The sequence below is a fragment of the Danio rerio genome, chromosome 22, assembly GCF_052040795.2.
Source record: "Danio rerio strain M-AB ecotype USA chromosome 22, GRCz13ab, whole genome shotgun sequence".
Lineage (NCBI taxonomy): Eukaryota > Metazoa > Chordata > Actinopteri > Cypriniformes > Danionidae > Danio > Danio rerio.
Genome location: NC_141042.1, coordinates 8,892,899 through 8,906,287, shown reverse-complemented (window position 1 = coordinate 8,906,287; position 13,389 = coordinate 8,892,899). Strand labels below are relative to the sequence as shown.

The window sequence follows — 13,389 nt, the reverse complement described above, 5'->3', positions numbered from 1 at the left end:
AGGAGTTCATGAGTAGTTAAGAATGAGTAAATGATGTGCCCCTCCAAGTAAAGTCATGATACAATTGTACATTAACATGTTAGGAGTTCATGATGGTTATATTAAGCATAAACTTTTGTGGCAATTATTACATGAATTAGCAAACAATCATGTACAATATAAAAAAAAAATAATCCGTAATTTTATGATTTATTTCTGGCAGCTGGGGTGCCGAAAAAAAAGTAAAATATCGGACATTAAATTACAGAAATTTACTGTAAAATAACAGAGGTCGAATTACAGAAATTTAATGTCTGATATTTTACAGTAAATTTCAGCAATTTAACAGCTCCCATTTTACATTTTTTAAACGGTTTCGCTGCAGGAAATAAACAGTAAATTATGTTTTTTTTTTTTTTTTTTTTACAGTGTACTAGTAATTAAAGTAGCCGTTATTCACACATTAACTCATGTTTCATGTTGTAGTTAAAGTTAGCTGATAGTGCATACATTAATGCATCATTAGTTCATAATAAATTAATGTTTAGTTAGCATATTAATAAATGATTATTCATGTACTCTAATTGTAAAGTGTTACCGTTTTTTTAAATGTACAATAAAGGTTGCACTTTCATAAGATTAAAAAAAGTATTTTCCTCTGAGTCTGTACATATCTATCTTCATCAAAACATGATTATATCTTTAATCGAATAAATTTTAAATGACATATTTATTTTAATAAAAATAAATAGCTTTGAGGTTTACCTTATTTTTAAGACACTTGCTAACATTTACAGAGTCATGACTACACTGCAAACCCAACAGTCAACTTTATCAATTAAATGAGTGCAGTTAACTCAAAATTGACTGAAAGTTAATTCTACTCTTGTGAAAAGAGTTTTGAACTCAGTGTTAAAGGTAATGGGTTTGTTAAATACCTCATTAATTCAACTTAAATGGAGTAAGTTCACAGTACTCATATAGATTCGTTTTTTTACTCAATTGGTTTGTAGCAATCGGTTTCCTCAAACTGTTTGAGTTGCCATAACTTATTGGGTTTTAGAGTACTCAGTTGGTTTGAGTTCTCTTCATTTATTGGGTTTTACTGTGCTCAAATTGCTTCGTTAACTCAAACAGATTAAGTTCACAGTACTCATTAGGATTAGTTTTTGAACTTAAATGGTTTGTAGCAATCGGTTTCCTCAGACAGTTTGAGTTACCTTAACATTTTGGGTTTTACATTGTATGCGTCCCATCTATGATGTCATTTCCTTTGTTATGGTTTTCTTGTCACATTAATGCTAAGCAGTTTCCTATTAAACCATGATGACTTGATTGAGTCAACAAACATATGACATTTTACACTAAATTAAATAGATTTTTTAAATATATTTTGCCATATAAAACAGCTATAGTTAAAGTTTTGTACCGTTTTACTTTAATAATAAACCAATAGGCGATATGTTTGATTTCTTGCAGATTTTTATTTATTTATAACATAGGTCTCAAACTCAATTCCAGAAGAGGCCACAGCTCTGTGCAGTTTTGCTCCAACCCTGACTCCAACCTGGAGCAAAACTGTCCAAAGCTGCGGCCTCTTCAGGAATTGAGTTTGAGACCTATGATTTATAGTCTTACACTTGAAAACTGTAAAGATACCATAACACAAATTGTAAATATTATTACAAACTCTGCAATAAGTATTTAAGTATTTATTTAATACCTTTGGTGATTTTTTAATTGGTTTCTATTTTATATATAGATATATTTATATATAATTATGAAATTACAAAAGCTTATTTTTATGTTGGGTTTTTATAGTGTTTTTTATGTTCTTTCTAGGTTCCATGCAACGTGATTTCATTCTACATTACAATTATGATGTTTTGAATGGCAAAAAAGTAAACTGAAACTGAAACTAATACCAATCATGACTGATGATTTTCTCCCACCATTGTGTTTTTGCAACGAAAGAAACATTGTTTGCATGTTTTGTGATTGATAGAAGCCACGACTTCACCATCAGTGCCCATAATGCATTTTTCTACATTCAGAGGTGTTCTTTTATACTAATTCAATATTTATCAGCGTGACCACTTCTAACATTTACATGCGTGATGGAAATTAGCATTGGGGAATTTTCAGACAGAATGTTCGCACTTCACCAAATTATCATGATAAATGTCTGGTCAGGTCGGCTGATGGTGAGTGATGGGGCCCTAGAGCGTGCTGCGCAAAACTAGAATGAAGATGTATTAGATAAAAGTCATTACACGCAAATAGCAAAAATGAAACTTGACATTTAACTGGCTGTAAAATCACACAACATTGAGATAACGTAGGCCTTTTAAAAGCAGGCCTTTGCAACGAAGTCTTCGGTTTATTACATGACATGACATTACCATTATTATATTATTATTATTATTGTTATTACTACTACTACTACTACTACTACTACTACTACTACAACTAATAATAATAAGTAAAGTCTATAAGTGTAATTTTATGTTTCTTGCTAAGTTTCTCTCTTTTATCCAGCTGTTTGCACAAAGATGAAGATGAAAAGCCAGCTAAAACTACGAAAGGATGTTAGGATGGTTTGTTTTCTTTACTTTTGTTTGTTTGAGTTCACTCAAAATCAAAAATTACATTCAGTGTAAAACAAATGTGTGCAACATTGATTCAATTCTGATGCATTGAATAGTAAAGTGTAAAGTAAAGTAAAATGTGCTCTTCAGACTCTTGGTGGAAGTACAAGGTCATACAGATACTTTATGCCTACATTCAGAAAAAAATGCTCTGTTTATGTGTTTGTTTTTCACTTCTAGTAATGTTTTGGTGCAATATATATATATATATATATATATATATATATATATATATATATATATATATATATATATATATATATATATATATATATATATATATATATATATTTTTTTTTTTTTTTGTATATATATATATGTGTGTGTGTGTGTGTGTGTGTGTGTGTAAATACTAGCTCAAATACTGATACTGTTGTGTATCAAAATATTTACAGTGTTTGTAAAGATACTTTTAAAAGTAATTAGATTAAATGTTGAGTCATTTTTTAAAAAGTAACTTAATGTGTTCTTGTTCGTGTGTTATGCTGTTCTTGCGTTAATTTATTATACTTTTTTAAAAAGTTTAAAATCAGCTTAGGATTGTTATACTGTATTGTAAATGTAACTACCCAACACTGACTGAATATATAGTCGATGTGCGTCTCCTAAGACAAATGACACGGTTGTAGCTCCATCTAGCGAGTAAAAGTACACTACTTTTTTAATGGCAAAAGCATGAGCACTAGCATGATTTTAAAAGTTTAAGATGTCCTATTTGCTGCTTTCAAGTAAACTAACATATTTTTGAAGACATAGTACAATCTGAGGGGGCATTTTTCAGCGTATCCCTCTATTAATGTAGAGGTAAGAAACAAATGAAATTTTACTTTTGATTTACCAATTTGAGCTGTTATTCACAAAATATTCTTGCAAAACTTAAATGGTTTTATTAAGTAACTTCCAAAAAAAATTACCTTTTTGACTAGTTTTGTTTTCTAGGATCATATCCCGTGTGTAGAGATAGAGTAATAAAATATCTCTGCACTCTCTCCTAAACTTAATGAGCCTTGATGAGAAATGAGAGCTTATTAGATTATTCAATGTCATAATTCGTTTCGCTAGTTAGCTATTTATTAATGGTAGCTGGATTTACAACCACTTGTTTAATTTGCTAGCTCAGTAAAATCATTGTACAAACCAAAACATGGTAAATATATGAAGAATAACGGGTTGATAAATAGCTAGCTGCTAGTTTTCCTGTTGGGACTACATCAGCAACCTTTAGTAAACATATCTGTTGCTCATTTTTCTGCTCAGTTCAGGCTGTAGCTCTGATTTTACTTCAGGAATCTGATGGTAAAGCCTGGTCTCCTCCGCCCGTCTCAGCTCAAGTCTTGTAGCTCTGACGTCATACACCAGCAAGGCAAGAACAACCACGCCCACCAGTGCACAAATGACCAATCGAATCACAGTTTCGGGTAAACCACAACAGTAGAAAGAGTCTGAAAGGAAAGAATCAGAAATAAGCGTTTGACACATGTTTAAATAAATACAGATGACATCACAGTTAGAACAGTAATTCTGTGTGGTGTTCTGTTTTTAGAATACTTTTTTTTTTTTTAGAACTGTTGTTCTGATGTTTTTAGAACAGAGATTTGGAAATAGAGCAGAGACTGTTGAAGAGTCATGACAGCAAAACCTTTAGCTCCCTCTAGTGCAAGTGTAGTGAAAACACACAACCTTAAAGGGCACCTATGATGAAAATCATCTTTTGCAAGCTGTTTGGACAGGACTGTGTGTTGGTATGTGTCCACTGCCATGTTGGGGTGATATAATGGTAATAAGTCACTTTTTTTTTTAATTGCCTGACGTTAAAATAGGATTCAAATCCCTCCCATTTTGACCAACCGCAACATAACATAGGAGTGCTATTTCTCCACCCATGCTATTAAAATGTCTCCGTAGTAACATGTATAATCATATTAACAAGACAGGATGTGTGCAAAGGAACCTGGATTTATAGATCTGTTCAGCTCTCTGTGATCATCAGTCATCACCAAATGTGATCAAGAATGAGTTTTACAAGTTTAAAGCGTTTTAAAACATTGCACGTTTGTATTGAGTTACAGCATTTTTACTGTCTTTATCACCACAGCCGCGTGTCAGTACAATTATAAAAGAAGACGCTTCAATCCTGGTTTGTGGACGTTAAATCAGGTTTATTTTGTATAACGGATATCCATACAGCAGTAGATATTAACGTGTATCCTATGACGCTATTTGTGTGTCCGCTGTGTTTGTGTGTCTGTGTATGTGTGTGTGTGTGTGTGTGTGTGTGCATACCTTTTGTAATGACATTGTGCGTGACTGCAACTCCACAACACATACATTAATATTCATTGATAAAGTTGCCGTCAATGGCCTTGCTACTACTTACTTATGCAAAATTTTGCACATTCACAAACAAAGCAGAACTTTGCGATCTGCTGACCAACTTCTGCTTAAAGTCCCTCGGTCAAGATACAAGCAGATACAAGCAGTGGGGTGACCGCTCTTTTGCAGTGGCAGGTGCTAAACTCTGGAATACTATTGACGTTTTTTTGTACTGTTTTGCATTGTCGCCTTTCTTCAATATTGGTTGTGGTAAAGTGTCATATAAATAAAAGCTGATTGATTGATTGAATTTCTTACTGTAGTATTTTCCACAAATGTTTTGTGAGATCTGTTCCTTCATGTCTGTCACTGTGCTGTTTATCTGACGCAGCCGATTAAGGCACACTCTGGGCTCTATTTTGACTATCCATGCCCAAAGCGCAAAGTGCAGGGCGCAAACTAATTTATGGCGTGTCAGAATCCACTTTTGCTAATATAAGGACTGAAAAATGCACTTTGCACCATGGTGCATGATCTAAAAGGGTTGAGCTTATTTTCTTAATAAGTTATATGTTTTTTTGAGAATAAACCAATCAGAGTCTCAGATCCCATTCCCTTTAAGAGTCAGTTGTGTCGCACCATAGCGAATTTGCTATTTACATGAAGGACTTTGTAAGTGTAAAAACTGAACCCTTCACTAGAGAGAAAACAGTTAAGCAGAGCACAGACTATCATAGTTTCTCAAAATAGCAACGCGCAAGCAATGCGCCTTAACACGCCTTCCTTTTTAGATCAGAACGCCTGTGGGCGCACATATGAGCGCAAATGCATTTGCTATTTAAACAGCATGGCGAAAAACATTAAAACGACTCTTGCGCCAAGCTGAAACTAGCAAGCAACAATTGCGTCGCGCCTTGCGCCACATTGCGCCGGGTGTATGATAGGGCCCTCTGACAGGCATGTGGGAACGGTGGGCGAGGAGAACTAGCAATAAAGACACAGGCAACAAAAACAGCTACATTGTGTTCAGAGCAGACAGTTCAAATATTTTAAAAGGTATAATAAATATTCTGAGGGGTGTTTGAGCTGAAACTTTACAGAAATATTCTGAAGACACAAAAGACTTGTATTAAATCTTGAAAAGGGTAACAAAGAAAAGTCGTGACTTGAATCCGTTTGAATTTATTCATTCATTTTCTTGTCGGCTTAGTTCCTTTATTAATCCGGGGTTGCCACAGCGATATGAACCGCCAACTTATCCAGCACATTTTTACGCAGCGGATGCCCTTCTAGCCGCAACCCATCTCAGGGAAACTTCCACACACACATTCACACACACACACTCATACACTACGGACAATTTAGCCTACCCAATTCACCTGTACTGCATGTCTTTGGACTGTGGGGGAAACGGGAGCACCCGGAGGAAACCCACGAGAACGCATGGAGAACATGCAAACTCCACACAGAAACGCCAACTGAGCCGAGGATCGAACCAGCGACCCAGCGACCTTCTTGCTGTGAGGCACCAGCACTACCCACTGCGCCGCCCCCGTTTGTATATATGTATATATGTATATATATATATATATATATATATATATATATATATATATATATATATATATATATATATATATATATATATATATATATAATTTAAAATGAAGGGCAGAAACAAAATGGATGAATATGAAGAAATATGGAAGCCGTTTTATTACTACATTAACAACAATAATATTGATCATTTATTATAAGAGGTGTAACTAAAAATATTTTTTATTTTTGTTTTGTTTTGTGTCTGTGTTTTGTTTTGTTGGATAATGTAACTTTATGTGTAAAGTACGGTTATGTATACTTGGTTTTTGGGTACCTAGCAATATATGTTTTGCATTTAAATTGTCTCTTGTAAGAGAATATTGTGTATTTATATAAAGGAGAAGAGAGTGATGTTCTTTTGTTGGGGTGGGAAATAATTGCGGCAAAATGTAATTCTGTTTTTGTGTTACCTGTCTTGCATAATAAAAAAAATAATAAACACATTGTTCAAAAAAAAAAAAAAAAAAGAAGAAGGGCGGTGCTGGATTTTATACTTTGGAAACCAACTGCATTATTGGAAGATGCGCGTTGCTAACAAAATGAAGGTCAATTGAGAAAAGGACAAAAGCATGGCAGAAATGACACATACACTGATTAAAGACATTCTATGTGACCAGAACTGAGGAAAATTCATTTCAAGGGGGTATAGAGAATGCCATATTTGATTAATGATCAGGAGAGCAATTATTTTTAACAAAACAATGAAGTGCACAGATATATTGTTTATATTAAGTAGGCTACTACTACATACATCTAAAAAATAAGATGAGTAAACTTTGATTTAATACTTAACATGTTCTCTCTTGCAAATAAATGCTAATATTATGTGACATACCTGAACTTGTCTGATATAGATCAGTAATGTTGGCATCCTCAGTCTGGTTGTTCATCAAGCTAATCGATGATTTTTCTGGCGATGATGATACTGACAGGATTTAAAATGGAATCAGAGATATTTCATAAGATGAATTAACAATGTTGGTTTCATAAAAGGTGATGAACAACGATGTCATTAACGGATATCACTTACCATTGACTGTAAGTTTGAAATTTACGTAGATGCTTTCTTGGATGACAAGTGTTAGTTTATAAAGACCAGAGTCTGTGGTTGTGGTGTTTATGATTATCAGAGATCCAGTCTCATCTAACTTCAGTCTATCTCTGAATCTTCCATCTGGGCCATCATAAGTGACACGGTTTTGAGCGAGTCTGTTGACTTCAGCTATTCGAGTGTTTTTGAACATCCACTGCATCAACAAATATTTCTGTACATCTGTAACACCGGTGTGTAGAGTGACAGAATCTCCCTCCATCACTGATATGGTCTTCACTTCCTCTGTGACATGTAAAGGACAAACAAAACAAGATTTCACAACATCATAATGACCATAATAATAATTTACATATATCAATAACTTGTATATATCAGATTTAAACCACGTGGTATGCTTTAAGCAAAATACAAAAAGTAGGTTTTGCAACTGGTGCATTAAAAAGGACAAATTGAAGTTTGTTTCAGGTTTGCCAGGTTTTCACAACAAAAATATGGCCCAATGGCCGTTACAAAACAATGAAATTTCCATTCTGACTAGCGCAATGCTGGTTTGCCTGGTTAAAACCCGAGGACACAGATCAAAACTGGCCAAATTCTCTGGGAAAACCTCTGACTTGGCAATGCTGGTTTGTTCCAGGAGCTCAAACAGCTCAGAAACATCAGTTTTCATTGCTTTGATTGGTTAACTTATTCAAACTCCTATTGGTCAATGGCAAATATTCTTTGCGTTCTGAATGTTTTTGGGATATTGAGCTTTAAAGATTTTTCATTCCACATAGCATACAGTATATGTGTAATATTTGTTTTTAAATAAATAAAAATGGAAACAACTTATAAAAAAATATTAAGGTGACGATATGTACCTTTTTGTAATTACAATGTTTGAAAGAAAAAATAAGCAAGAGTCCATTTTTGCAATGTTATGAAATATATGTGGTATAAATAACGTATTTTATATATGAGAAATCCAAATATGAACTTGCATGTCATAAGTAATTTGTCATATATCAGTTTTCTACATGGGACATTTCTTACTAAAAGAAACAGAAAGCATTTTAAAATGTTTAATACAATAGAGTGGCTTAATTTAAAGCAATCTAATTTATTAACTGCTATATAAATAAACGACTGAAGTGCCAGGAGTTCATACTTTTTAAAATATTTTTCTTACCGCAGTCATTTTTGTTGTTGTTATTTTGCATTTGACACAACAGCACACTGCACGTATTTACATATTCATTCTTAAACCCTCTAATAAGCCTGGATTTTAAAAACTATTTTACCCCATAAACAACTACAACAAAATAAATAAATTCTTGTAAGATATACAGAGACCTCTGCTGGACAGATAAAGTGATTGTTCACCCTAAAATAACAAGTTTCTGTCTTCTGTTGCACACAAAAAAAGATATTTTGATTTATGCTGGTTAATGGCATTTATTGAATTGAATTGGAGGAAAAAAAATACAATGGGAGTCAATGGATGCCAGCCACAGCATACTTCAAAATATCTTCTTTTGTGTTCAACAGAAAAAAGAAAATCTCAAACTGGTTTTGAACGAGGAAATTACAGAATTTTCATGCGTGTTAACTTTGTCTTTAAGAAAGTTTAAGCTGCGTGAACTGTGTTTTTTTTATTAGAGTTACTGTTTTCATTGTTAACTGTTTTCGTTCCTCTTTGTGGTGTTTGTTTTGCATGTAGTTTCATTTGCAGGCAGAAGTGGAACATGTTATTTGGGTCAGTTCTTTTTTCTTCCTTTTTTAACCACTTTTACTTCAATCGCTTTTTTATTTACTAAATTTATGCAAAAAGTGTGACAAAGTGTGATATATTTATGTCACTTTATTCTTAATGTACAATTCACACTATTAAGAAACCAGTAACTAAGACTTTTTGCAAATTGCTCAATTTTTGCTCTATTTTTGCTTTAATATTCAAAATCATTTTGCTTATTAATAGTTAGTAAGGTAGTGGTTAAGTTTAGGTATATTGGGAAGAATAATGGTAATAATAATTAAGATAATAATAGGGATGCTCCGATCGATCAGCTAGAAATCGTTATCAGCTGATAATCACATTTTATGACTCGATTGGTACTCGCCAATCTGGCCGATTTAATGAAACGATCGCAGGTGTTTGAATAAGATAAAATACCCCGGAAATCACGGAGATGAGAGTCAATTAGCAAGAGAGTTGATGACCTTGCATGTATTCATGTATTCTTTTTACATATATAAAAACTCAAAACTCTGTGTTTTTAGCTATTTTATCTATTTTTTTTTCTGTAAAGCTGCTTCTGACCATGACATGTGGTTATAAAAGTTAAATGTTTAAGGGATTATTTGGAACATCATTTATTTATTTTCTCAGGTAAGAGGAGATCTCCATTTCAAGTTTCCAACTCTGAGGGAAAATGTGCTTAATGCATTATAAAGCTCGAAGCATCAGAATTGGTAGTCAGTATTGGCCGATCAACATGACAAAGAATCAATGCTCGGTATCAGCTGCGAAAATTCTGATCGGAGCATCCCTAGATAATACATTATAAATGCTAACAAACAGTTTCTAAATAACAAGCAGGCAATAAGCCAGTAGAAATGGTGCGAGTTGTTACTTAAAGTGTTACCCATATTTATTACTATACTATCGTTTATGTTACTTTTTTTATTCACGTGCCTGGGTTATGTACCAACCAAAAAATAAAAAATAAATAAAAATACAGAAATTAACCCTCTATATGACCACAAGTAGATTAGTGTGGTTATTGAGTTTTAACGTCAACAAACTGAAAAAGAAACACACACACTTATGTAGATTAACATGCTCTCTTGTAAATAAATGCTAATACACACCTGAAGTTGACTGAGGGAGTTCAGTAATGTCGGTTTCATCAGGCTGGTTGGTGACTGAATTGCTCTTTGTGCATTTGGACGACACACAGTCTGAGCCTGATGATCTTCCTGTGAATGAAGTCAATGATAAATGACAATTTATTTCAGCATCATAAACAATTCACAAATGTTTCTATTGGTAGACTAAATAATAATGAATATAACTGAAAACAAGCAATTCGACAAAGCGGAAGCTCAAACAATGCTGTAATTCCACTATAGAAATCTCACCATAGATTGTGACTTGGAAGTAGCTGCTCTGTCCTCTCAGAATCATTAGGTTATAACGTCCCGAATCAGTAGATCTGGTGTTTGTTATGGTCAAAGATCCAGTCTGATCTAACTTTAGTCTACCCCTGAAAGTCTCTTCTGGACCATCATATGTGGAGTTGATCTTTGCGAGTCTGTTGACTTCAGCTATTCGAGTATTTTCAAACATCCATTGTATCAGCAAATATCTTGATACCTCATCAATATCAGTGTGTAGGGTGAGAGGATCTCCCTCCTTCACTGATATGATCTTCACTTCCTCCGTCATATCTGAATAACAAACCCAAGATGTTTTGTGGAAACTTTACAAAAATGTTATGCTAAAATAAACCACTTATGGTCAAGAGCCACTAGGCAAGCAATTTCGTATTTAATAGACATCTAATAGATGCCTAAATATAAATGGCATGGCTAAAACAATACTAAATTTGGGTTGTCTGAAAATCTAATAGACGTCCAAAAACAGCCCAAAAATTGGACTAGTCATCAGATTAGACAGACAGTCAAACCAGTCTAATTTTGAGCTGTTGTACATCTGCTGGATTTTTCACTGACAGGTCAAAATAAGCCTTGTTTAGCTACACCATCTAGGTTTAGACGTCTATTAGACATCTTTTTAAACAGCTAAAATGTGCCTGCTGCATAATGAAGCAGGATTGAACCTAAATGATTTCAATTAAATAAAAATTTCAAAGTAGAATTTCTCCTTAACAAAGGAGGAGATGAATATGAGGAAGAGGTCTCTTAAGACAGTTCATTATGCGTGAAACTGAAAAATGTTGATGAGCATAACTGGACTGATTTGTTCCTCTCTTTATATTTTCTTCTGGACTCATTTCCACTTGCAAACAGAAGTGAAACATAAAAACGTGATCTGTGGATCAGTTTTAGTCTTATTCAGACAGTTCTGACACAACATCTTTTAAAGAAGTGACTGGAAAAATCTCAGTTAAAATGGTCAAAATGAAATAAAAATAACACGCACATATAAATACATACATACATGATAAATCAGTGTTTTAGCTTCAGTTTAGAAAGCAAAATTGAATGGAAAAATGCCCAATTCCTAATCAACAATTTAAACATCTGTTACTCGGGCCAATTGTTAAAAAATTGTCTATTTTGTGTTCAACAACAAAAAAAAAAATCTCAAACTGGTTCTGAACAAGGAAATTACAGATTTTTCATGCGTGTTAACTTTGTCTTTAAGAAAGTTTATGCTCCTTGAACTCAAATCTCTTTTTTTTTTTGAGAGTTACTGTTTTCACTGTTAACTGCTTTCAAAAGAATTTGGAAGAAATATTCAGAGATTTAAAGAATAAATAAATAAATAAATAAATAAATAAATAAATAAATAAATAAATAAATAAATAAATAAATTTATTCATTAATAAGCACTTTACACAAACACAAACTGGTACCCAACTGCTTCAAAACCAAATTTCAATGTTTTTTTATAGCTCTATGTATATAGAAAAATAAATAAATCTGACAGTACACTAAAACAAAGAAATATCAACTTACCAACCGAATGCCACAAGCACATTGAGGTCAAAACAAGAGCATAAATCATATTTACTATCAGTTTCCTCATCAACACTGTGAGAAAATGTCTCAGAAGCGTCCTGTTCACACCACAAACAACTTTGGCAATGGATGTCACAAGTGCAAAGTGAATCAGGTCACCAGTAGGCGTTACTAATGGACGTCATGTAATAGTATATTGCTGACTGTAGATACAGCACAATCTTTTAACAAGAAGTATTTTTTTTTATTAATTATAGTGTAGTTATTCTATTACCACAATGTAAATAAATACATTGTACAATTTCTCATTAATAAAAATCACAGTTAAAAGGTAAGGTGTTTCATATTGGTTGTAATCTTTTCTAGATGGTCAGCTTATATCGTCCTGAGTGTCTGATTCTGATGTTTCTGATGGTGAGAAAGACAGTTTTTGGATCCACCTGCACTCTTTCATCGAATCTCTCATCATCGGTTATGAAAATGGAGGTTAAATCATTCTTTCTTGTTATTTGAGAGATGAGAATTTCTTTAGACCCAAAAACCTAAACTAGTGTGTTTCTGTTCAGTATTTCTAAGGTTGGTTTGTAGAGTCACAGAATCTCCTTGCATCACTGATGCAGTCTCTTCTGCTTCTGTAAAGGCCTCTGGAGAGCCTAAATGGACCATGAAAATGAGCTAAAGCTGATGCAACAGAGGCACTCTCAGTAAACCGATTTCAGCAAAAGAAACCAGCATGTAGACCAGACTTGCAATTCTGTATTTAATAGGATAGTCCACCAAAAAATGAAAATTCTGTCATCATTTACGCTCGTGTTGTTCCAGTCCTGAATAAATGCCATTGTTCTGCTGAAGACAACAGAAGATATTTGGAGGAATGTCAGTAATAAATGGCTCAAGGTCAGCAAACAAAAGATCTTTCCACCCATTTACTCTCATAGCATTTATTTTTCCTTCTAGCAGTAAATGGGTGGTGAGATCTGTTTGGCTGGTGGCATCATAAATATTTTTGGTTGTGTTCAGCAGAACAATGAAACCTAAACACTCGATCAACCTGAGGGAGAGTAAATAAGTGTTCTTTTTGGGGGAAATTATCCCTTAAAAAAATCT

General features: G+C 33.5%; 2 protein-coding genes across 3 annotated transcripts in view; one reads left to right on the top strand and one right to left on the bottom strand.

Annotated features, from left to right (window-relative positions):
* The window catches only part of LOC147838394 (uncharacterized), a 900,722-nt gene that overhangs the window by 846,268 nt on the left and 41,065 nt on the right, over positions 1 to 13,389 (top strand). The window lies entirely within an intron of this gene.
* si:dkey-182g1.4 lies at positions 2,938 to 12,410 on the bottom strand. Of its 2 annotated transcripts, XM_087303623.1 has the most exons (6): positions 12,280 to 12,410; positions 10,717 to 11,025; positions 10,447 to 10,554; positions 7,570 to 7,875; positions 7,375 to 7,464; positions 2,938 to 4,069 (listed from the first exon to the last, which is right to left on the bottom strand). In XM_087303623.1, exons 1-6 carry the CDS (start codon positions 12,347 to 12,349, stop codon positions 3,849 to 3,851), a joined length of 1,104 nt encoding a protein of 367 aa, XP_087159749.1. In that variant the 5' UTR covers positions 12,350 to 12,410; the 3' UTR covers positions 2,938 to 3,848. The 2 variants fall into 2 exon arrangements, with proteins under 2 accessions (XP_087159749.1, XP_087159750.1); XM_087303624.1 differs by lacking the exon at positions 10,717 to 11,025 and having other exon boundaries at positions 12,280 to 12,404.